Source organism: Antechinus flavipes, chromosome 6, assembly GCF_016432865.1.
Source record: "Antechinus flavipes isolate AdamAnt ecotype Samford, QLD, Australia chromosome 6, AdamAnt_v2, whole genome shotgun sequence".
Classification (NCBI taxonomy): Eukaryota; Metazoa; Chordata; class Mammalia; order Dasyuromorphia; family Dasyuridae; genus Antechinus; species Antechinus flavipes.
In genome coordinates, this window is record NC_067403.1 from 1,413,208 (window position 1) to 1,439,854 (window position 26,647).

The 26,647-nt window shown below is 40.4% G+C and overlaps 1 protein-coding gene across 1 annotated transcript in view; it reads left to right on the forward strand.

Moving 5' to 3' along the window:
• CRMP1 (collapsin response mediator protein 1) overlaps positions 1-26,647 on the forward strand; it is a 70,802-nt gene that overhangs the window by 31,091 nt on the left and 13,064 nt on the right. The window contains 7 exon segments of the mRNA XM_051964270.1: positions 4,760-4,944; positions 16,822-16,839; positions 16,842-16,985; positions 21,741-21,802; positions 22,988-23,068; positions 25,033-25,101; positions 25,958-26,078. Coding sequence (XP_051820230.1) covers positions 4,760-4,944; positions 16,822-16,839; positions 16,842-16,985; positions 21,741-21,802; positions 22,988-23,068; positions 25,033-25,101; positions 25,958-26,078 — 680 coding nt within the window.

The following is a 26,647-nucleotide window of genomic DNA, read 5'->3' on the forward strand; positions in this document are numbered from 1 at the left end:
AGGAAGAGGAGGGAGGGAGTAGGGATGGACAAGAGGAAGGAAGGAAGAAAAGAAGAAAAGAAGGAAGGAAGGAGGGAATGAAGTAAAGAAGAAGGGAAGGAAGTTAAAAAAGAAGGAAAGAAAGGGAAAAAGGAGGGAAGAAAGGAAAAGAAAGGAAAGGTAGGAAAGAGGAAGGAAAGAAAAGACTCATTAAGTGTTTTCTGTGTGCCAAGAATAGTGCTATGTGCTTTATAAATATTTTGTCATTTGATCCTCACAACAACTTTAAGAAGTAGGTGCTATTATTATTCCTATTTTACAACTGAGTACACTGAGGCAAATAAAGGTTAAGTGACTTGGCTAAGGCCATATCCAGTAACTATATAAGGCAGAATTACAACTCAAGTCTTCTGATCTCCTACCTAGCTGCCTAAAATTTACTAATAATTTATAACTATATCTCCTTTGATTCTTGAAACTACCCTGGGAGATAAGAGCTTTTATTATCTCCATTTTACAGTTAAGGAAACTGAGGCACTGGGAGGTTAAATGTCATGCTCAGGCTTACATAGCTAGTAATTTTTTCTTAGCTCTTTCTGGTTCTGTGCCTAGCACTCTAAACAAAGTTCCTCCTGCTTTGGTCCTTGGGATCATGGAACCCAGAGCTGGAAGACCCCTTGGGGAAAGTGAGTCACAGGGAAGGGGAGTGACTTTACACAGAAGCAGTAAAATAGCAAAGCCAAGGTCTAAACCTCACTTTCCGGACTCTGTATCCACTACTATTCTACATCCTCTCTTGCTTTTCAGTGTTACCAATCCCCTCTCATCTAAACACGAGCTTCCTTGAAGTGAGAACTGAGTTCTGTGCTCTTTCTTCAACCCCCTAACCCCCAGAGCATCTCACACAGTGATGTCTGGATTGATTTACAAATAATAGTAGCTGCTAGAATATTAAGACATTAGTACTACTAATAATTATTATCGTTGTTCCTATTTATATAGCCCCTCATGCCAAGTTTAATGGTTTTCCAAAGCAGTTCTCTCACACTGACCCTGCCCTGTGAGGCAGGTGGTGGGAATGTCCCTGCCTCTATACAACAAATAAAGTACATAAGGTTCTGAGAGGCCAGACTTGCTCACCATACCATTAATTTTGACCCGAAGCCCCCCTCCAGAATGCACCACCCCAGTGCCATCAGTTTGCCTTTTGCATTGGAGGATATGTGCTCCCGGGGCATGGAATAATATTGAGACAATAGCTTATTTTAATCTAGCTCTTCATGGTTATAGTTTGAATTCATTAGCTCATTTGATCCTCAGAACAATGCTATGATGTGAATAGAGTTGATATTATTCCCATTTTACATATGAGCCAATGTAGTGACTATGATGTCTTCCTTTGAAGAGCTTTAGTCCTTCCCCTTGGCAGCTTATGTATAATTTCCCACATGTATAATGTCAGAGAGAAACATTAGGAGACTTAGCAGTAAACAAGCCCCTGAGTGTCCCTTGCCGTAGAGCTGTGCTCCCTCACACTGGCAGCGCCTCCTGGGCCAGAGCAGCAGGAAGGCTCTGGGCGTGGCCATTCCTATTGGACTTCCTGGTGTCCAGTCCTTGTGGCTCTCCCTCACTCTCTCTCCATCCCTTCTTCCTTGAATGCAGACTTTCACTCACAGTCTCCCTTCATCCCAGGGGAGAGGCAGAAGTTCACAGTGATGGGCTTCAGGAAAATTGTGATAACATGCTGAGAGAGGAAGACACAGAGCAGAGTTTGGGGGAAAGAGAAGAGAGGAAGGTTTGGGAGATGGCGACGGGTCCCTTAGAGATCAAAATCAGGAATTCTTCAGCAATAGATAAGATTCCATGGTTCTGGAGGCAGCCCCATGCTGCTGACTTTTCTCTGACAGTTATTCATCGGTTTAGGAATAAGCGTTGGGAAGGAAAATGCTGGGGGTTGAGATTAGCAGAGGACCAATGGTCATGAACCTTATAATTATCCCCAGTTCTTGCCTCCCCTTCATTCCTTTCTATTAGCCAACCACTACAAATCTTCTAAGTTCTTGTGGCATCTGGTTCCTTCTTCCCACTCATAGAGCCACTGCCTCTCACCTCTCACCTAGACAAGGTCACTTGCCTCCTACCTGGTACCTTTGCTTCTGTCCTATCTGTTCTCCTATCTTTTCTACACACACCTGTCCAAATTGTCTTCCTAGATCGGGGTTTTGACCCCAGTGGGCTTTTGCATGAGCTGTCCCTTCTTCTGAAGCCTCCTGGAACTCTGGGCTTCCTTCCCTGCTGATCCAAGCCTTCAGCATCCCGACCTGAACCCCAGTATTGGTATTCCATCCCTCCTCACCCCTATCTGCCCCTTGGCTGTGAATGATATCTCCCAGAAGTACATCCCTGCCCTTAAGGGGGGGGCGGTTTTCCTTCTAACCCCACCTTTTTCTCTTCTCTCTCTCCCAAACTCTGCTCTGTCTTCCTCTCTCAGCACATTATCAGTTTTCCTGAAGGCCATCAGTGTGAACTTCTGCCTCTCCCCTGAACATCTCAGAAGATTCTCTGGGTCTTCGTCTATTTTCTCCTCCTTTAATCCAGTCTCAGGGTGGGGAAGGAGACAGATAATTAATAAGAGCCTCCTCTGTTTCAGACCTTGTCCTAAGCATTAGATGAAGATGACCTCATTTTGCATTCACAACCGCCCTGTCATAAAAATCTTATATTATTATCCTCATTTTATAATTGAGAAAATTGAGGAAGACAGATTAAATGGCTCACCCAGTACGTGTGGGGTATATGCTTAGATATTCCTGAACCTGGAGCTTTATTAATGCATTGCCTAACCCCCTTGCCAAGGCTAAACCATTTATTCCTGTTTTTATTCTTATTCTTTCTCATTCAATTTAATTAAACCCACATTCATTAACTTCCTAATCTGTCGAAGTACTGGGAATATCAAGGGGGAAAAGGTGGGGTCGTGTCTGCTTTCAAGTGGATCATTGTACTGGGGAGAGAGAATTCAATTCAATAAACATTTGTTCAGGACCTACTGTGTGCAAGGTAATAGATTAAATTGGGCTATAACACGCAAATTGGTAAATGGAATACATGTACTAGTATAATACAATGAATTAAGGAGACAGCATTATCCACGGAAGGTCTAGGAAAGCTTCACAACCAAGGGGAAAAAGATGGGATCGTCTCTGTCTTCCAGTAGAACATTGTACTGGGGAGAGAGAATTCAAACCAATAAACATTTGTTCAGGACCTACTGTGTGCAAGGTAATAGATTAAATTGTGCTGTAACATGCAAATCGGTAAATGGAATACATGTACTAGTATAATACAATGACTTAGGGAGACAGCATTATCCACGGAAGGTCTAGGAAAGCTTCTGGGAGACCTCTGAGGTGAATCATGAGGCAAATCAAGAATTTTAAGAGAAGTTGAGGAGGAAATACATTCTAGAAATGTGAGTGTTTATGCCAATGGAGAGGTGGGAAACTGTTGAAATCAAGGAGTAGCTAGCCTATTTTGACTGGAATGCAGACCCGATGGTCTTCTTTTCTCATACTTCTCTTTTTCCCAATTCTAGATTCCTCCCCTCCTCTCCTCTCCCACCCACACACATTGTATCTCAGTTACTCTGTTACATGAGGATATCGATACCTAGTGATCCTTTGGTCCACAATGTCCTAGGATCAGAAGCTTTAGAGTTGGAAAGGAAATCATCCAATCCCATTATTTTATAAGTAAAGAATTTGGGACCCAAATTAATTAAGCGATTTTCTCAAGGTACCATAGTAACAGAGCTAGGATTAGAACCATCTATCATCTGCAACAATAGGGGGTTGGCGAGTTGGCAAAAAATCCCTTTATCATTGATGCAAGGTGAATGAGGAGACCCAGGAGAGCACAGCATTACTTTGCAATGAATGATCAACTCCAGTAGACTTAGCTCTTCTCAGCAATGCAATGATCCAAAACAATTCCAAAAGATTTGTGATGGAAAATGCTATCTATATCCAGAGAAATAGCTGTGGAGCCTGTCAAAGCATGCTGTTTCAATTTCTCTATTTTTATTTATTTATTTTTTTCTTTTTGCAAACTAGGTGTGTGTATGTGTGTGCCAAGCTGTTTCTTTTTTCACTGCATGAAAAATACAGAAAGTTTTACATGATGTAACTTATATAATTTATATGAAATTGCTTATCATCTTTGGGAGGAGAGAGGATGGTGAGAGAGGGAGAAAACTTGGACTTTATTTTTTTAAATAACTTTTTATTGACAGAACTCATGCCAGGGTAATTTTTTACAACATTATCCCTTGCACTCACTTTTGTTCCGATTTTTCTTTCCCTCCCTCCATGCCCTCCCCGAGATGGCAAGCAGTCCTTTACATGTTGAATAGGTTACAATATATCCTAGATACAATATATGTGTGCAGAACCTAACAGGAAAACTTGGACTTTAAAATTTCATTAAAATGAATGTTAAAAATTATATTTACATGTAATTAGAAAAAACACTATCAATAATAAAATAGAAAAATAATAATTAAATCAGTTTCTTCTCTATATCTGTGAATTTATATCACAAAGGATACTAAATCTGTGTAAAAGTACTTTTAAATGTAGTTAAAATTCAGTGGTATTTCTTTGGGGTTATCCAAATGATGGAGACATTCTCCAGTAATTGTATCAAAAATTAGATTGTTGATCAACTGATTTTTTTTTTTTTACTTCAATCTTCTGAGACAATCTCTATTATTTGTCTATAGACAAATAGGAGAAAACTTAATAGTTCCTGGTGGAGTGAAAACTATTGAGGCCAATGGAAGGATGGTTATCCCTGGAGGAATTGATGTCAACACATACTTACAGAAGCCCTTCCAGGGAATGACATCTGTGGATGACTTCTACCAAGGCACCAAAGCAGCCCTGGCCGGCGGCACTACTATGATAAGTAAGTACTCCCGCTCATCACTTGGGCAGCTGGGTCCCTGAAGCATCCTCCTCCCCAGCAGTAGAATGGGGATGTGCAGTGGAGAAGTCAGAATCATTTTGCATCAGTTCTCCTCTTTACCATGGCAGCTCTCTTGAAGAACCACTGTCTTAGTCAGCAGAAAGGGCATAAAGAGGAGTCTTGCTTTCATATTTCATCTCAGATTTCTTTGGTTGAAAGCCCATTTTTTATTTTTTTGGTAATTAGGTTTGCCTTAGCAGGGTGTGCTGCTTGAGGATGCAACATAATCTCTGTTGCTTTCCAGAGCATTCTATTCCAATATTTCATCTGAATTCTCACAAATTAGGAATAGTTCTGGCCTATTCACAATGCTTTCCCCAGCTATTCGAAAATCTTTTTTTTTTATACTCATATATGTGTATATAAACATATAAATATATATATCTATGTATACACATGTGTATTTGTGTATAAATGTATATATATATTTATATATAAATAACATTTTTAAAGAAATTCAGGAATTGAATTATGACACTTGTCAGTGATTTAAATTTGGGATTGACAATCTACTTGGAATCTATAGAATCTCTCAACGTGTTCTTTGCCCTTCGTATGCAATTTTTTTTCCATGTATTACTTTCCAATTTTTTTCTGCACCATGATATATAATTTTTCTTTTCTTTTCTAGAAGACTTATGACTCTAATCATCTCTGCATATTTTATGGTCAAAATTATTAGTGTGATTATATAGAACTCACATACATTACACCTGTAAAATTGTACCTCACATCTATATTCTTGTCTTATAAATATGTCCTTCTGTTTCTCAAGCTTTAGAATGATTCTGCTTTGTGTTTTCTACATTGTGAACTCTCGCTTTTCAGTCATTTCAGACATGTCTAACTCTTTGTGACCTCATTTAGAGTTTTCTTGACAAAGATACTGGAGTGATTGATCGTTTTCTTGTCCAGCTCATTTGATAGATGAGGAAACAGGCAAACAGGGTTAGGGTTTCTTTCTGGATGCAGGGTGTGTGTGTGTGGGGGTAATTTGGTGCATTCTACAACTTTACCTTGTCATTCCATAAGGCTTTATATGGAGAGGTTTCCCCTGTCTACTTTTTTTCATGCCCAGGCCTTTATTTAAAACAAACAAACAAACAAGCAAAAAAGGTAATTCTAATTGTTTGGGAGCCTGTGTAAAATATTAAGGGCCCATTTTGGGAAAAGGTATTGGAGATGATCTGCTACCTTAAACAGGTAGCCATTGGTATAATGGCTACCGACTCCAACCTCCCCCCCCCATGAATCCCACATTAATTCTGAGGTACTCAGTGAACATACATTTAAAGAGTTCTTGAAAGGGGCAATCCAATGTGTGTCTTAGATCTCATCTGTGTGATATGGCAAATCCATTTTACAGATACTCAGAGATATCTCAATTGAAGAATAGACATGTTTATTCTTAGAATCTTGCAAGAAGTGAACTTCTCTAAAATGGGATTCAGACAGTCTAGAGAGGTTCTTTCCACAGAGATTGAAATGAGTTATATTGTTGTGACCACAAGAATAATGCTTGGAAGTAACATGAACTTGTTAAATTTTGAACTGAATTTTATGATGGTCAGTTGTGCAACTGCTTACAACTGTTTACCCTATTTCATTTCACTAGATATGAATCATTCTACCTTAGTTAATGATTTTATAAGAAACCATATAATCCCCCACACAGAGGAGATTTGTTTAGAGGTAAGTAGTTGATTAAACTAGAATAACCAAGAAGATTTAGTTTACCTTGGCTTCCTCGACAAATAGAGATCAGCCAGTTTATAGACCTCTTAGAATATCTTCAGGTCATTGAACAGTTAGATTCTTCTCTAAGCAGTTAAGGTTCAGGAGATCAGATATTTCTACTAGAAATTTCTCCTTCCCAGAGCCTTAATGATTAACAGACCCTTGAAATTGGGTCTGGAATTATCAAGTGAAAGGTCCTCAATTTCCTCATTACACTCACATTCAGGTATTGATTCTCCCTTTCTGCCATCTAGGGCACAGTCCATTTTGCCCTGGTAAACCCCTCCAGTACATTGAATGCTACTATCAGGTCCTAGATCTTTCTTAAGATTCAGACTTATAGTTTAACTCAAGAGTAAGCCCTCCTCCAGGGCTTCACATCAAGTAACTGAAGATAAAAGAGTGATCTCAGAGGGCTATCAGAAATTAAACCCAATTTGTATAACATTAAATAATTATTATAACGGAATTTCCTTGCAGAAAGATGCCTTAGGCTGTGATTTAATCAGACTCACAAAGCCATAGAATGTAGACAACTATAGACGTCAAAGCCTAGACTCGTAGAACTAGAAGGGACCTTAGAACATTGAACCTAGAATGTTAAAGTTGTAAATAAACATAGATCATGGAATGGAGAATGTTAGAAAACAGTAAAAGCAGATAGAGCTAGAAAGCATAATAACTTTCCCACATGCAAATCTGTGTCAGACCTGGCTCAATGGAAAAAATTAATAAGCAAAACTGATGTTTCCTCTGCCCTTCATTTCAGTGTCCTCCCTCCTCTGCCTCAGACTTCTCCACAATCATTCCCTTGGGTTCCTGCTCTCATTTGGGCGACCCTAACAAATAACTGATTAATGACATAAAGCTTTCCTTTTGTAAATGTATTTCTGACAAGGTTCATACTGGATGCCTTAGAAGGGAACCCAAAGACCTTGGAGGTCATATTTCTTCCTAATTTGGGAAGAGAAGAAGCTAATGCGAGATCAAAACTGGAGGGCAGACTCCTCTCCTCATCCCCTACCCCCTCCTTGGCAAATAGGAGACAATGCCCAGAGAGGAGGGAGATGGTGGGACTTCCCCCATATGTGGAACAACAATCAGACTGTGACTAAAGTGGTCACATGGTCAGTCCCTTTCTCAGATCCACAGGAAAGCTGAAGGAGCAGGCGTCAAGGGGTAGTGGAGTTTCTTTCACAGATGGCTGGAACATGGGGCAAAAAGGCAAGGAAGCATTGATAGTCTTTCCCACTGCTCCCTGCTGTAGTGTCCATAGGAGTAACTAGTACCTATTTCTAAGTAATAAATATCAATGGCATACCCTGGTGATTTTTTTTTTTTTTTTTGCATTTTCTGGTTTTCCTTCATTTATGACAGGAGAGAATAGGAAAGACCTTGGATCTACTCCAGGAAAAAAATAACCTTCCTTAATTTAGGGCCTGTATCCCAACCTCCTGTTAGCCCACAATTAGAGAATTTTCACTAATTAGGATCATAATTGTGAGTCATTCTTGTTTCATAACTAAACATCCAAGGGCAGAATTGTTAGGAAATAGGGGCTTCTAAAAATCTGTCTAATCAAACTACAAACCTAACATAGTGACCCCTAGTGTTATATATTTGGATATACACTAATGCTTCCAGGAAATCAAATGCTTTATTTTAATTAAAATGCCTGGTAAAAGGAGGAGATTAATTGGGAATATCGGATGGCTGTGTAGGGAATCAGGACATTTTGGTGCCCCTCAGAGTTCATCAACTTGGTGACTGCTTAGCCTGCCTATGTGAATGGCTCCGCCTTGAATAATAATACAATGATAGTCCTAAATAGAATAGCTTATATTTTTTATCATGTTCTTCAGTTTGAACCCCACTGTGATTCTGTGAAGTATTTTCTATTCTCCTTTTAATGAACAGGAAATGAATAAGTCACAAAGCTAGTAGGAAGTTGTTCTGACCAGAATCCAGGTTTTCTAATATAAAATACATCCAATCACGAGAAGCCATCAACTGCCTAATCTCACTATTTAAGCCCCTGATATGTAGAACCCTATCACTGTTATTAAAAATGAGATCTCGATGTGGACCTGAGTTTTCTGCCAATGTTAACTTGAAAGCAATCTGCTTGGTGCATTCTTCTTTTGCTTTGAGTAAGAAGAGATTCTGTGAGAAAGAAGATCCATTCCACTACCATTAGAAATTTATGGAAGTAGAGCTGGAAAGGATCACAGAAAACAAGGCACAGGATGTTAAAAGCTGAAGAGATCTTTGAGAGCTCCGAATCTAGGCTGTTATTGTTATTGGGGGGGCTTTAACCTTTTTTTAGTATCATGGAGTCCTTTTGGGAAAATGATGAAGTCTATCAAAATGCTTTCAGAATATTTGTTAATACCCTAAATAAAATACCTAGCATTACAAAGGAAACCAATTAGATTGAAAGCCAACAGGTAGACATGAAGACAGAAATCATGTGCTTGCTAATGGCAGATTAGTAGATATGATGATTTTGAAGTAGTGATCAGCATAAATGATAACTTTAATGTGATATGAAAATATCAGCCATTCATTTGTGACAAAGTTGCATCATTTCCTCCATTCACAATTGAAGGAAATGCTTAAATTTCAGCTAGAAGTTAATCAAAATTCAAATGTGATGTTTTTTCCATCCAAGTTTATGGACTCTCTGAAATCTGTCTGTGGACCTCAAATTAATGACTCCTGATCTAATCCAATCTTCTCATTTGATGGAAGATATTTTGTCCCAAAGTCCCATGGTTTCATGGTAGAGTAAGATCCACAAGCCTTGGACTCCCAGCACAAGGTTCTTCCACTCTAAGAACTGGAGGAAATCAGGGAAAATATCCAGACAGAGGCAAGATCTCCCTGTAGTTATTGCCTCTGTTGTTGCTTCCCCACTTTTCTTCAAGTGGATGGGCCAACTTGGCTAATCTTCCCAATACCAAACTACCAGCTACTGCAAGAAGGAGTTATTTGCACCTCATGAATATGGATGTCCCCATTGCAGTCACCACCTGTTGGTGGCAGCAAGAAGGCTTCGAGGGAAGGATTGGGACTGTTTTGCATACAGCCAAATAAGGGTGTGATTGAAGAGAGTGAAGGGAGTAATTGCCTCCTTTTATCTTTTAATCATTTTAGGGAAAACTGTGCATCAGGATGTGGGTCTGTTTGCACACATAGTGCTTGTTCCACACTGTACTTTGTCTAAGTCAGCACAGAAAATTCAGAGACATGGAGAGCCAGAAAACCGGGGCCGTCCCAGGAAATAAATGTCAGGGCATCTATGACAGAAGAACATTTCAGTCTCTGGGGATTTCAGGCATCAGTGGAGACAAACCAGGAGGTCACTTAGATACGTTGACTTCCAAGTCTGTTGGCTTGTGTGAAGACAGTTGGTTTTATTTATTTCTAAAAAGCTTTTGGAAAATAGGAGTGTTTTGAGCCTCTCACATGGGGCTTTCTGTACTCATGTTGATCATCAATAGAGTTTATTTTCTCTTTCCTTCTAGGTGATTTCTCCCTGTTCAAAATTCAGTAAAACATAAATTGCCCGATTCTGGACATCAGTTCTGATTCCAACTCTTTAAGTTCATTGTCCTGTAAGATTAATGAGCACAATTTGGGTTCTTTGTACTAAGTAACATACATCAAAACTCATGTTTGAGGGAAGGGAAGAACAAGAGAATTTCATGGTTTTTGACTGTCGAACTCTCTGTTCTGAAGGCTAATTGTTATTAAAAAAGATTTTTTATAGAATTAGGTTTAGGAATACAGATGTTTTTGCATTTCACTTGTTATGGTACATGGGGGAAATCAGCCTTGGCAAACACATTTTTCTTAGGTTTATGAGCCTTATTTAAAGTTGAAGCAATTACTTCAACAGTCAGTGTTAGACATGCAAAGCCAATGGGAAGCTGAAACATGATTATGTGGATTGCTCTTTCCTTAAGGTGAAGATTAGCCATGGTCATTTAACTGTGACATCAGATATCTTCAGACACAAGAGAGCTGACAGGGCTAAGAAAAGAGATAGCAACCTTCCACCTACAAGTAACAGAAGCTGTGGGAATCACTCTTCCCTCTTACTCCAGGCACACACAAGACCCTAACCCCTTCTCAGTCAGTAACTTAGATTTACAGAGCAGTCAGCTTCAACTCTACTAGGATTTGTCGATGAGCTGATTGATTACATTATTTTAGGGAAATGAAAAGTCTGTGACTATAGAGCTCTACACTGTTTCTTCAGAGACTCCTTATTTGGACTTGGGTGATACGGGCAGAAATAGTCTCTAGACACTTTTAGGTTGCTGTTGAAAGAACAAGAAAAAGGAAGGAAAAATGGGAGGATACAAAAAAGGGAGGGCAGGAAAAAAGGGAGAATTGAGGAAGAAGGAGGAAGAAAAGAAGCAAGCTAGGAAGGAAAGAAGTAAGGAAGAGAGGGAGGAAAGGAGAGAAAAAATGACAAATAAGAGCTAGAGCACTAGTTCTGGAGTAAGGATTCAAATCTGGCCTTAGGCACATTCTACACATGCAGGAAAATGAAAGTATCTTTACTATTATTAAAATGGCAGTCCCTTGACTGTCTTATTACTCAAAAAGAAATTAGATTATTTTTGTTTTTGTCACAGTTTTCTATTACTTTTATTCTAGTACAAGTACATGAACTTGGAAGGATGGCCAAGGGACGTAGTGAATCAGTAGAGTTACTGAAATGTCTGAATTAAAGAATATTTATAAAGAAACATGGTTAATAATATGCATTAAATCGATTACACATAAATAGAGCACTGCTCCAGACGGTTTTGTCACTAAGTTACTGTGGGATCTGGGACTTGTTTGAACCTCATGAACCTTTTTTGTTTCAGTCATGTGTGTGACTCACTATGATCCCATTTGGGATTTTCTTGGTAGGGATACTGGTTTGCTATTTCCTTCTCCAGGTCATTTTACAGATGAGGAACTGAGCTAAAGAAGGTGAAATGACTTCCCAGGCTTACACAGCTGGAAACTGTCTGAGGTTAGATTTGAATTCAGGATAATGAGTCTTTCCCTATACCAGCCCCAGTATTCAGTGCAGTACAGTGTCACCTAGTGATAAACTGTGATGAAGATTTGATGTCGGTTCCTCCAGCTCTGAATTTGTGTGTTCTCAGAACTCTTCTGCCTCCAGTATTAGATATTTTTCTGTTATTTTTGTTCCCTTTTTGCTCTAGCACTTTATGATCTTACCCTGCTCAGCTTTGTCATTTATCACTATCAAACATATTATGTAGATTAAATGAAGATATGAAATATTAAGTGGGATGAGATTGATTCGTCAGGCGATTATGACTGCCCATTAAGTGAAAGAATGTTGTTTTTGCTTCAGAATTACCAGGCAGCTGGGGGTGCAGTGGAGGGAGCCCTAGGTCTGGAGGCAGGAAGTCCTGAGTTCAAATCCCACTTCAGACACTTCCCAGTTGTGATAACACTGGGCAAATCACCTGATTTTTGTTTGCCTCAATGTTATTAGTTGTAAAAAGAGAATGATACTAGCATCTACCTTGAAGGGTTGTAGCAAGGCTCAGATAAAGTGTATCTGTAACTAGCTCTTAGCACAGTGTCTCACACCTAGTAGGTATAATGTAAATGTTTATCATTCTCAGGACCACATTCAAATTATATTCTTTTTATACATGCTGCAATAGTACAATGTATTAACAGTGAAATGGGCCAGTAGGTGCAAGTTGCTTCACATTGTTTGCCTCAGTTCCTCACCTGTAATGTGATCTGGAGAAGAAAATGGCAACCCCCTCCAGTATCTTCACCAAGAAAACCCAAATAAAGTCACGAAGAGCTGGACATGATTGAATTGAACTAGCAATGGAGGACAAATATCTTTTAAAAGGAAATAATTTTAAAAGATTGGTTCAGCTCCCAGAAGATCTTGTTTTGATTCAGTTAATTAAATATTTTAATCCCCTCTTAAAGGGAGGTTCCTCCTGTGCTATAAATCATTGGCCAAACATTGTAGAAAGCAGCTAGTTTCTTCCAGTCACCTGGGGTGGGAGGAATGTGGGCTGAGAAGCCAGATTGCTTTCTGCAGAGGCAGAATTGATTGCGAGGAGAGTTTGGGTCCTGTCACTTGAACCATGACCCCCTATCATTCTTTTCTGTGACGTTCTTGGACATTTCCATTCAATGTTACACATTCTCCAAGGTGGCAGGGATGGAGGAGGGGAGAAGGGGAAAGGAGGGCATCTTCAGATTGGAAGAGACATTCAGCCTTATGGGGAAGCTAAGAGACATTCATGATTATAGAGGCTAGGGAATAAAACCTTAAAGGGATACTCAGAGTACGCTACAATTATTGAGCGATATTTATTGATTGCCTAATCTTTGAAAGGCACTAAAGGTTATAAAAGATTCATTTGAATCCAATAAATATTATTGAAGGCTTGAATTACACAGTGTGCTGTACTAAATATTGGGCACAAAAAATTATAATATAAACCAAGACAGTCCCCGTGCCAGGAGTACATTGTCTATTATAAAAATAGGGGAAGAGTAAGTATCTAAACCAAGAACAAGCAGACATTGGAGGGTATTTAGGGAGAGCGAGACTCTGCAATAGTACAATGTATTAACAGTGAAATGGGCCAGTAGGTGCAAGTTGCTTCACATTGTTTGCCTCAGTTCCTCACCTGTAATATGATCTGGAGAAGAAAATGGCAACCCCCTCCAGTATCTTTACCAAGAAAACCCGAATAATAGTTTCTGACTGAAGGGGAATCAGGAAACTCTTCATGGAAGGAATTGAAGGAGTTGAGCTTTGTATACCATTCATCTTTATGAGTTCAAATCCCACTTCAGATACTTATTAACTGTGATGTTGGACAAGTCACTTAATGCTGTTTACCTCAGTTTCTCTTGTGTAAAAATGAGCAGACACACACATACACACACAGAGTACATATTTTTCGGCTGGCAGTTCTTGGGATCTTGATTCAGTGAGCCAACAGGACATCATTAGGGATATATTTATTTAATAAGCACATGATTTTCCCAAAAAGGGAGTAGAAGCACATGGATTTTTATTAGAAAATCTATAGCTTCATCCATAAAATGATTTACACAAACAGAAAATTCATTTTTAAAACTATAACTTTAAGATTACAGACACACATGGATTCTTTCAAAAACAACAAAGAAATATGTTTTGCTTTTCTATGCATATTTGTTACAAGGAATTTTTCTCTCTTTTTCTCAGTGAATGAAAGATGGAAGGAAAAGAAAATAGATTTATTTTTTTTTTCTTAAACAAATAACACTTAATTTGAAAAAAAGACAACTCAAGGAGTTAGTTCTCTCCCCTTCTTCCTTCACTTCCCCATTTATTGGAAAAATCTCTTGAAGGCCAAGGAATCTATACTTTCTGATTTTGTATAGAAAGTCGGCCCAAGTAACTCTTTTATTTATTCAGTCTTGTCAGAGAACCAATATCTCATGGCTGATGGTGGTGTACAACACCTCCAAAGAGGCTGGTTTTCAGACTGCTCTGTCTGTTTTTGCAGTCTTCCCCTCCTCTAGAGTCCAATTATCTTCCCTTCCTTGGTCAGTATAACACAAGGTAAGAAATGGTAAGTGTCACATGAGCAGAGTAGGGAACTAGTGCTGTGAAAATTCATAGGAGGGAGAGGTCTTGACAATTGCTGTTCTGACAGGAAGTCTCTTTCACTAAGGCAGGAAGTAGTTCTGGAAGAAAAAAAGTAGAATTTATAGGGGAGGGTGTTTCAGTTACAGGAATGGAATACTGGGAAAGTGCATAGATTTCATTAGCCATCAGCAAGAATTCCCAACTTCTGCAGTGGGAATGCCCAGCTTCTGCAGTGGGAATGTCCAGATTCTGCAGCAGGTACACCAGTGGAGTTGTCAGAGGGAGAGAGGGAAGTGGAAGCCAGAACTAGAGCTCAGATAATACCAGTTTCAGAGATTTGCAGCCTACCCTGAGCTCCATTTCACAGCCAAAGTCCAGGGGCAAAGAGCTCTCTACATTGGTTGCTTCTGCTGTCTCACTCTCCACTCACGTCTCAATTTTTGGAAATCTGGTTTATGACTCCATCAATAAACTCTGTATCTCTAAGACTGCCAGGCATCTTTGAATTGTTAAACATGGTGTCCTTTGCCAGTTCCCAGCTTTCGCCTCCTCTGGAGATTTTTGTTGCTGTTATCACCTGTCTTCCTGGACATCTCCCTCAGCTTTCATGAAGCTCCATAGTCTCTTCTAGGTTTCTTCTAGACTGATTGACTGATCTTTTCTATTTCCTTTGCTCAATAATTTTTCAACCCCAACCATGGGATCCCTCAAAGCTGTAACCTGGGATGTCTTCAAACATGTATATGTGGCATACACACACACACACACACACACACACACATATCTATCTGTATAGAGATGTATGTGTATAGTATATATGTATATATATGTGCATGTGTGTACATATATATGTATATGTGCCTGTTGTGTGTGTATTTTTTCTTTCTTAGGAGTAGAAGGGGTAGAAGGTAGAAGAAAGATAATAGATTAATTTTCTCTTAAATAGAAAAATAAAGTTTAATATAAAAAGCAACTTGGGGGAGGCTGTTTCCCTCCCCCTTTCCTTTTGTTGGTCAGTTATCATCTATATGTAAATGTCTACCAATTTACATATTCTACCCTAATTTGGTGTGAACTTTGCCCTTGTATTATCATCTCTACTTGGAGGACCTGTATTCATCTGACTTCTAAACAGCCGAGAACCATATTTATCATCCTCCCCACTAAGCCCCTCCCTCTTCCATACTTCTCTCTTACCGTTGAGGGTACCACCATCCTTTCCCCCAGATTTGTAGTCTGTCAGTCATCTGACTGGATCTTTTTCTCACCCCCTCCATCATAGCCAGTCAATTTTGGAGTCTCATCAATCCTATCCCCATTTCTTGCATTGGTTCTCATCTCTACTCACTCGGCCACCACCGTATTTCAGACCCCCATCGCTTCTAACTTGGACTGTCAAGAGCCTCCAAATTGGTCTCCCTGCTTACAGATATCCAGCTGCCTAATCCATTCTATAGTCAGCTGTGAAAATAATTTCCCTAAATCGGAAGGATGAACACATCACGCTGCATTTAAAAACATTTGGATGCTTCCTGGTGCCTGTAAATAAAACGTGAACTCCTCAGTCTGTCTCTGGAAGCATTTCCCCTCTTGTTGCAGCCCTCCTTCCAGATACTGCACATGGCTCCCGATAAGCACAACGTGGACCAGCTAAACTGAATTTTTTCCTGTTCCTAGTGTCTGTGTGCATGCTACCCCCCACTCCTGACTACTTCCTTACCTAACACTACTTAGTAGTTTCTTAAATACCCCTTAGGCGGGCAGCTGAATGGCACAGACGATAGAGGGCAAGGCCTGGAGTCAGAAGACTCATCTTCCTAAGTTCAAATCAATCCTCAGATACCTCCTAGTAGCTGTGTGACTCTGGGCAGGTCACATAACCCTGTTTTTTTCAGTTCCCTCTTCTGTAAACTGAGCTGAAGAAGGAAATGCAGATTGTTCCCGTATCTTTGCCAAGAAAACTCCAAAAGGAGTCATGAAAGGTCCAAGAGGACTGAATAACAACAAAAGGTATTCCCTATTAGAGTGTAAGAGGCTTGAGGGCAGTGATTTGTTGTTTGGTTTTTCTTTATAATTTTTTGACATCTTTATCTTCTTGTTATTGGATTGTTTCCATCCTGTTTGATTCTTTGTGACCCATTTTGGACTTGTCTTGGCAAGGATATTGGGGCGGTTTACCATTTCCTTCTTCAGCTCACTTGACAGATGAGTAAATTGAGGCAGACAGGGTGACATGATTTGCCCACAGTCTTGCAGCTAATTAGTATCTGAAGCCAGATTTGATTTCATGAAGATTTTCCTGACTGTAAGCCCAGTTCTCTGTCAACTGCACCATATCTAGCTTTTCAAACCTCCTCCCCTTTCCCTGCACTGGATGCTCTGTGTACTGGACTGGCTTGGACCATGCCTTTCTTCTTCTCTTCTAGTTGACCACGTCCTCCCCGAGCCGGGGCCAGCTTGCTCACCACCTTTGAAAAATGGCACGAGGCTGCGGACACCAAGTCCTGCTGTGATTACTCTCTCCATGTGGACATCACCAGCTGGGATGATGGGATCCGGGAAGAGCTGGATATGCTGGTGCAGGACAAAGGTCAGTCAGTGCCCCCAGGGGATTCCCTCCCCAACCTCAAGCCTCATGTGGTCATCCCTGTGGCTGGCCCTTTGTATTGTACAAAACTCCCGAGTCGGGATGGCCGGGCCAGTCTCAGTGCTATTGTTGCCCATCACTTCTACATATCATTCTACATATATATACTATATATGGTGGCCATCATTATACACATATGGGCCCATCTGTGGGAGTGCATGTATTTGTACAGAACATAATAGACCATAAGCTCTAGAATGGGCCCATTTGGCATCTGTGTTTTCACAGATACGTGTATTGTTATTGTTGTCGTTCACTTGTCCAGTCATATCTGATTCCTTGTGACCCCACGGAACACAGACAGCAGTGTTTCCCATGAGGTTTTTCTGGGCTGAGATCCTGGAGTGGTCAGCCTTTTCCTTCTCCAGCTCATTTTATAGATATGGAAACTGAGACAAACAGAGTAAAGTGACTGCCCAGAGGCATTACACATAATAAATGTCTGAGGTTGGATTTGAAGTCAGGTCTTTCCTACTCCAGCCCAAGAGCTCTGTCCAAGGTACCGCCCAGCTGCTTCACATATCCACCTGACACATAGGGCTGTGCCACCAAGGCAGCCTTTTGTAGCCCAGGACAAAGGTGTGCAGCCCAGGATGAGGCCCTGCAGCCTAGGGCGAGGCTGTGCTTATTGCCTCTGGGATAGGATGCGAGTCACTGCTGATGAAATGGCTCACTTTGACAGGAAGTTGCAACAGGAACTTTCACAAGAACATCCTTCATCTGTTCAGGATAGAAAATGCATATTTCTGTAGACCAATGAATGGAGGCTGGCCAGGGAGTCCAGCTTCAATCAGACAAATGTCCTGAGTCACCCGAAGCCTCCACTTGGACAACCGCATTCCCTCTTGGCCCGTTAATTGGACAGTCAGTCTGCTAAAGACCTCTGGGTACTGTTCGGAGAGGCAGCTGTCAGGCAGTGGGAGAGGCGCCCAAGTGGGCGTCCTATTTGTACGCCATTTCCAGCTTTGCTTTGTTGTGGAAGCTTGGCGATCACTTTATTTTTTAAGCTTTTTTTAATTTAGAAAATTAATTGGGAAGTGTTTAACAAAGTAAAAATATAGTTGTTATTGTTCAGTCATATCCGACTCTTTGGGACCCCAATTGTAGTTTTCTTGGCAAAGATACTGGAGTAGTTGGCCATTTGTTTCTTCAGCTCATTTTACAAATGAGAAAACTGAGGTGAGTAAGTTAAAGTGACTTGCCGAGGGTCACACAGCTAGTAAGTGTTTGAGATTGTACTTGAACTCAGGGAGATGAATAGACAGACAGGTAGGTTATTGATGGATAGATGACAGACAGATAGATAGACAGATAAAAAATAGATAGACAGATAGTCAGTCTCTCTCACAGCATGAACTCCTTGAGAGCAGGGCCAGCTTGTTTTTCAATTCTATCCCTAAAACTTGGCACAGTGCTTGGCATATGTAAGTGTTTAATAAATTCTTTTTCATTTCTTTGTCCCAAAAAATCTCAACAGGCTAGACCAATGAGTCAAATCCAATAATATGAAATTCAGGAGGATAAATGTCAAGCACAACACTTGGACTAAAAAAAAATTAGAATTCACATATATAGAATGGAGAAGGTTTAGCTAAAAAACAATTCATGGTGGGAGGAAGAGTAGGAGAGACCAATGAGATGTGAAATGGAAGCCTTTAAAAACAAGAAGTCATAATCCTATTGAATTCTCCTCTAGACAGATCACACTGGGAACAATGGGTTCCCTTCTGGTCCCTGCATTTTAGAAAGGACAACAATATGTTGAGATGCTGATTAAGGATCATGTGAGGGCAGTGGGCAGGTTTAGCCTAGAGAAGATTTAAGATGGACATGACCAACTTTCCGGAACCACATGGGCAGAACAGTGGAGAATGGAGATGAGAAGGAAGCGCACACTTTACTTGGTCCAAAAGAACAAATCTGGGATCCGCTGGGTAGAAATTACAAAATGTCATCCCATTGTAAGGGGGGATCCTGATTAAATTTATCCAACAGTGGATTTTTTGTTTTGAGATGTAATAAGTTTCCCCCATATTTTAGATGTTTAAGGAGAAATTGAATGTTCTAAGCTCCTTAAGGGGGAAAACACTGATGAAATGTATCTAACAGTGGAATCTCTTGCTTTGAGAGGTGCTGTTTCCTTCCATTTCAGATAGTTAATTAAGAACTGGATGTTTTTAGCTCATTGAAGGCCAGGCTGTTTCATTTCTTTTATGTTCTCAGTCTTAGCATAGCTCCTTGCACATAATAGGTACTTAATAAATGCAGAGAAATTTGTTTTCTGGGAGAGAAAATTGTTTTCAGACGATGTTAGAAATCTCTTCCAACTGTGACATTCCGTGCTTCTATCCTTTTCTAGACTGAAAAGGTTAATTGTGGCAGGGAGCTCCTGTTATATCAGCAGAGCTGCAAAGATTGGGAGCATTTTATTAAGTTTAAAAGGAATTGATCTGGAGGCGATCATTTCTCTGGGCAGCTTAAGTAGATTTCTCATCTCCCTTTGATAGGATGCTTTGATAGTTGTCTTTCCAGGGACCACCCCCAAGTTTCAGATTGGATTGGTTTCAAGTAAAATAGAATTCTTTAGGGACGGGTTGTAATGGATGTCAAGTGCAAGACTTTCCCTTCCTTCCCTTGGCCTCAAAGGGGGTGTCTGTCTTCCTACTTGAGTTTCCTTCCTGCCTCACAGGCCAGTGCACTTCCCACTCTATCACGCTACCATCTTGTGGCTTGTTGGGCCCGGCCTTTGGTCCTCAGGGAGCTCGGGCCAAGCGGCACTTCGGTATGTTACACGGGTAGCTGACCTAAGAGCTGGCTGACATTCAGGAAATGAGATGAGCAGTCTGGGTGGCTGGGAGGGCTTAGCCCAGGCCCAGAGCTGGATTTAGATGCTTGGAAGGTGTTCCGGAGTGGAGGAGCCCTCCAGAGCGGGTGCCTGTGCTCAGTGGGGAAGATCGATTTGGCACAAAGGAATGGCTGACAGCAGTAGTCACGTGGAGCTCCCAGCCACTGACATTCACTTCATCTATGGCCATAATGCTCCTGGCCAGTGCATGGAATCCGTTCCGAGCATGCACTCTGGGCACTTCTAGATAGGTTCTAGGCCCTAGGGGAGGCTTTGGTATGATACCCTACTCACAATCTCCTGAAGGACCCTCAGTGGAAATCAAATATATAAGAGAGGCAGCTGGGAGCTGGGGGAAGCAGAGAGCCTGGTGCAAGCCCCAGTTTTGCTGTTTATAGCTTCAGACTTGCCACTTGCAGTCTGGACCTCAGTTTCCTGTCGAGTCAAAGGGTTGAACTCTATTGATGGTTCTTAGTCTGATGATGTTTTCTTCCCTAGCCTATTTTACAGATGAGGAAACTGAGGCAGAGTTAAATGAGTTGTTTCTGCTGTCTGAAGCAAGATTTGAACTCATAAAGATGAGTTTTCCTGGCTTCAGGCCATGCACTCTGTGCACTAGAAAAGCTTTTTCTGAATATAGAAACAAAACAGAAAATCAAAGAATCCCAGGAACTACAAGAATCATAAAGAACTAAAGGAAAAAGAAAGAACATTTCATTTGCAGGGAGAAAACCTGGGTTTAAATCCTCATTCAGTCATTTATTCTCTTTTTGACATTTGGGCAGATAGAATCAAATCCCCTAGTTGAAAAGACCAGACAATAGATGAGCTCTAGGCTCTTCTAGCCCCAAATATTATAATTCTGTACCTTTGTCTGTGCAAAAATAACCTGCAAGAAAGCAGGGAATTTCCCAATTTAGGCCCAACAGAGGTCCCAAGGGTGCATTATGGGAAAAGATTCTTAGGTCTAGCCTTGTGGTGTTTCCAACATAGTTTCACCCACAGATCTCATCCCCAAACCTTTGGATTGAGTGCCTCTTCTGTTCTAGCTTCCCTTCTATCATTTTCTCTTATTGTGTCTGTCACTTATTCATTTGTCCAAATGCTTTCTGGATTTACCTCTATTTCCTACTGAATTTGCATAGAAAAAAGGACTTCTTTTTAGCAGTGTCTAAATGAAATGGGGATTTCCTTCCATTATTTAAAGCCAGTGACTGAGAAGAGCAGCAGAAGCTACATCAGACTGTTAGAGTGTTAGGACACAGGAAGATTAAGACGCTTATAATGTATTTCCTAAGTTTATGACACTTAATCTTGGTCTTCTCACTGAGAAGTAACATAGCATAAGGGAAACAACACTATGGAACATGGCTTTAACATTTTGATTCCACCCATTTGCTCCACTACTTAACTGAGTCACTCTATGAGCTCCATTTTACTCATCTGTAAAATGGAGATAAAACTTTCCCTTTCTACCTCAGAGGATTGTTGTTGTGTGTGTGGGGGGGTGTCTCTTTGCATGTATATATAATATGTAATGCAGAGATAAATTGTTGTATTTATTTTATGAAGCCATTTGCACAATATATAAATATATGATATCATTAATTGCCCAAAACTTCTTTTCTTTACCCAGAATCATTCCACTTGTGCCCATATCCTTTCTTAAATGAATGAAAGTCGTCTCTCTGCTACTTCACTATACTAACCAAATCACCCATGGCCTTCTGGCAAAGTTTAAAGCTTTCCATGTCTCTACTTTTTTTTTTAACCCAAGAAAAAGATCCCCTATGTCCTCTACTTCTAGCCTGGATATTAATTGATGTAAATCTCTCTTTTTTGTTTTGGAACAGGTGTTAACTCTTTCCAAGTCTACATGGCGTATAAAGATCTGTACCAGATGTCTGACAGTCAGGTACTTATCTCCTATCTGTACAGGCTCTCCACAGCCAAATGTGAAACTTTCAGCTTGAGCATTTATTTACACCTTGGAAAATCAACATTATGGAGCAGCACTTGATATATTGTTTTGTTGATTAGACTTCAGAAAGTGATGGAGTAAATGCTGATAATTCAAAATAAACTTAAAAGGATATCATGAATTTTCAGATGACTGATATTAAGCATTTCCCAGCACCTCCCTCGTCATACACGTTTGACTTCTGAATATATTTCTTATTCCAGAGGAAATTGACTGTGATTAACTGTTCTACCCTCTTTTTCCTTTCATTAGGAGGTTAAAAGTGGGAAGGATCAACACTAATGCTCAGTGTCTTGTTTTTCTGCTTGTGATCACAGAAAATAGCTCTCAGTCACTTTTTTATTACCAGTAGACATTATTTGTATGAGACAATTTTCATTTTTGTGGTTCCCAGTCGCATACTGACTCCATCAATTAACAGTATTAAGTATCTTCCATCTACCATGCCTTGTATTAGGAACTGAAAAGAATCATGGTTGTTGTGAGTGGGAGGGATACAGAGCAGAGCTGGGGAGCCCCACAGGCCCCGGTTAAACAGCCGATTCAGAGGGCAACTTGATCAGACTCTTCCCGGGCTCACAGATATATAGATCTCTGATGCTCTCCTGGCTTGCCGGGTGTCTGAACTGCCAGGACCGAGTGCAGTGGTCCCAAGGAAGTGCAAGGGCTTGGGATTAGCATTTTCCCTGTCCAAGGTTTTAGCCAAGAAGCTGGTTGCTTCTGGCCATCAGTCATCCAAGTGCTGACGTTAGAGTCAGTCGTGCTCAAGTGCTTTGCACAGTGTGATAAGGTGGGGTTCAATTTGCCTTGAATTCAGCTTCCTGATTTTGTGATGATCAGATAACATACTTAGGGAAAGCACTATGCAAACCGAAAAGAGCTACCTTAATGTCAGCTAGTTTCAGAACTGTTTCAGTAAATCTGCCTAGAACTCCACTTTCTCAAAATATATTCAGCTTAGAACAAAGAAATCACATATGGAGAAACAGTTCAATTAAGAGCATATTCCTGAAGGAATGGAAGGAGAAAAGTCACTTTTTGTTGCAAATCATTTCTAAACAACACTACATTGATTGGATGATTTTGGCTTGGGTTCAGTCTTGCTTCTTCCTTCTACAGCTCTATGAGGCGTTCACATTCTTGAAAGGGCTTGGAGCCGTCATCTTAGTCCATGCTGAAAATGGAGATTTGATAGCGCAGGTAAGTAAGGAATGGGCCTGCTTCCTCATCCCCACTGAAAAAGCCGGGCTACCTAATATGTGCCAGAAACTGGCAGTGGAAGAAGATAAAATCCAGAAAGTAATCATCCTCATTTGGCTTGTATTAATGGGGGAGGAGATAGGAGTAATGAGACAAGTTCCAAAATTAGTATATACAGGGAATAAGATATGAGTACCTATCCTAGCTCTACCACCCATCACGGGACTGTGTTCTTTTCCCTGAGTATCTACTTCCCTGTCTGTAAAAAGGGAATTACAGAGTGGATTGCAGGGTTTATCTAAACTGCCAGGGCTGAAGTGCAATGAATCCAAGGAAGCGAGGGCAAGGACATAGTAGTTACCATCCTTTCCTGATCAGAGTTTTGTCTAAGAAGTACTTTGAATCCTGTTTCAGGATAAGTGATGGATAATGTGCTTTTAAGCATTTTTTAAAAGTTTTTTTTAAATTGGTATTGCTTTTCATTGTTTATAATTTCCAAGGAAATACTGCTCCCCTCTAAATATATTCATTTTTCCAACTCCTTTATCATAAATTAGAAACCCAAGCCCCACAGAGATTCTTTTACCCATTTCCCCTTTTTGAAGTATTAATAGATTGTTTAAATATCATGTGAAAGACGTTTTCATTCAATACTTTTTCCTTCTAATTTGGTGGTGATTTTGAACTTTTAGATAACAAAATCCCACTTATACACCGATAGCTTTAGAAATGATGCCCATTTTGTTTCCTATTTATTCTAGTTAATTTCTGTCTTGGTGATGTCACTCGATGCTTATGACCCAACTTTCCACTTTCTTGGGAAAAATCGTTATATTGGCTTAAACAATTGAGGAATCTTCATGCCTCGGATCTTTTTTGTTACTTTATATGAAGTCGTGTTTTTCAAAATCTTTCCTCCATTGTCCCCTTTGCATTGAATGCTAAAGATGTGTCAGTTAAGTATGAAGAGACTCGAAGGGCCTTTCCCAGGCTTTCCTTACCTCTTCATCCTCTGTTAATACTTAAGATACAATTATTTCCAAAAGGGTCTTTCCTTCCCCTTTTTGTTTCTTATACTCATCATGAACACGATCGTGTGAGTGTTCATCCTTTTCAGTTGTATGGGATCAAAAGAATTAGGTTCAAATCCTCACCCTATTGTTTATTACATTATTTCCTTGGAACAAATTTCAACTTCTGCAGCCCTTAGTTTCTTAATTTATAATAAAGGATGACAACATTGGTTTTGCATTTCATCATGCATCTAGAAGCAACAAGGAACATCTACCAAGGAAGATTTGGGTGTCTTGCTTTTTAGGACGTGATGTTTCTTATTTCCTTTGCACAAATGATAAAAAGAATGTGCATGTGCATATGTATGTGTTATACACTTGTGTTATATATGTGTTATATACACTTGTAGATGGATGTATAGACATGTACATGCATGCATACATACACATAAGCAGACAAACACAAATTCCACCAACTCTTTGGATTCACTTCCTTATTTTCTGGTTCCATGTGTAACAATGTCAGTATGAATAGCATTACATTTCTCCAGCATCAGTTAATGAAATAGCCCATAATGTAGTAAAAATGAAAGAATCATATAACAGAATATTAATTCGTCCCAAGTTCATCTCCATCTGAACACCATTATGGAATGAGAACAAAATAACAACCACAATAATAACAAAATAACAACAAGGAAAGTAGTAGCAATAGTAGTAATAGTAGCAGCAGCATTAGTAGCAGTAGTAATAATAATAGTAATAGCAGCGACAGTAGTAATAGTAGCAGTGGTATGAGTAGTAATAGCAGCAGCAACAGTAGCAATAGGAATAGTAGTAGTAGTTACCTGAAAGCAAGTGGCAGAAAAACTGAAAGAAAATCGGATGAAATTTGTGCAGTTCAGCCTCATGAGAAGCTTGAGAAGAGATTTCTTTTCTTTTGTCTTCCAGGAACAAAAACGGATCTTAGAAATGGGGATTACGGGTCCCGAAGGACATGCTCTGAGCAGACCCGAAGAGGTAATGAAACATCATTTCCCTCCTGTTAGAAAAGGATATTTTCCCTCTCACATACACCCAAGACAGTCTCTCAGCCTGCTTTTCTCTATTGGCATTTGTGATAAGAGCTGGTTGGCAAAACTGGCGAGCTGGTGGAGCCCATCTTCTGCTAGACCTCCCTGGGCCTCTGCCAGTATTCAGAAGCCTTCTGCTGCCCATAGCTTCCCAGCTTGCCCGCCCCCTAAAACAGACACAGTTGGCACAGTATTTCTATGCTCTTAATAATAACAATCCTTAATTAAGTACCTTGAGAGCTCGGCAGGTGGAAGACACAAAGTTTACATGATAACTGCAGCTCTCCTGGAGTTTAGAATCTACAGGATTCTACAAGCATGCAAGCTGAAGAGGGAGCAGGAAAGTTTTGTCTTCTTCCTGCCCTGAGCCCAGAGTACGATAACCCAGAGACATCTAAGATAGAACTGATCAGTCAATTTGATTAGTAGCTATATTAATAGACAATGTGTGTGTGTGTGTATGATGTATACATACACACATACGCACACACACATGCACACACATATATTGCATGCTAAGAAGTATAAAGCAAAGTAACAGAAGAAATCCAAAAGACAGGACCATGGCCACTTGGAGAAGAGCACTCCTCCTTTACATCAGGAGATCTCCCATTTCCTGGGTCCCATTCCCTTGCAGGCCCACTCTCCTTGGGGATGACAGGTGTGGCAAAGAGAATCCCAGGACAGGAGTCCGAGGGCCGAGCTGAGTTTTTGCTCTGCCTTGGAGCTCGTATGACATCAGGAAAGTCACGTCTTATTCCCTTCCTCTCTTTGAGAACCTTTTCTTCTATCTTTCCTTGTAGCTAGAAGCAGAAGCTGCTTTCCGAGCCATCACCATAGCCAGCCGAATCAACTGCCCGGTCTACATCACCAAGGTGATGAGCAAGAGTGCTGCAGACATAATTACCCTGGCCAGGAAGAAAGGTGCTGGTTTCTCTTCCTCCTCTCCCCCCTAACCCCTGATGGCATTGGGTGACTGGTCAAAGCCACGTATCACTGGAGAGTGGACGATGGGCAGGATTGCTTGGTTTTTAAAGGGATCACATTTCCATATTCAATCAACTGCTAATTGGGAAATGAGGTCATGGATAATGAAAATACAGGGCTAACAAAATAATTTCTTTGGGAGTCAGTGATTTCAAAGGTGCTTCCTCTGTTGAATCTTTCTTAAGAACTTATTGTCCATTGCCCAACGGGGCTTGATGACTCCTATCTGTGGCAGAGAAAGTCCTCAGATTTAGGGCACAAATACAGCAGTCCCCCAAAGCCCAGCTATGGCCTCTTTTTAGTCTTCCAAGTGGTGTCTTTCTTGGCCTTCATTAGTAGTTACTGTGGAAAGGTGTGACATTGGATAAGAACTTATTGTAAGATTCGTCTGGTGGTTGGTTCAATGGGTGGGTGGGTGTAATGGTGGCCACCTTTACAACAGAGGGAGGAAAAGAAAAAAAAATGAAATTTACATGGTAACCATCATATATTTAAAAGGAATAGTA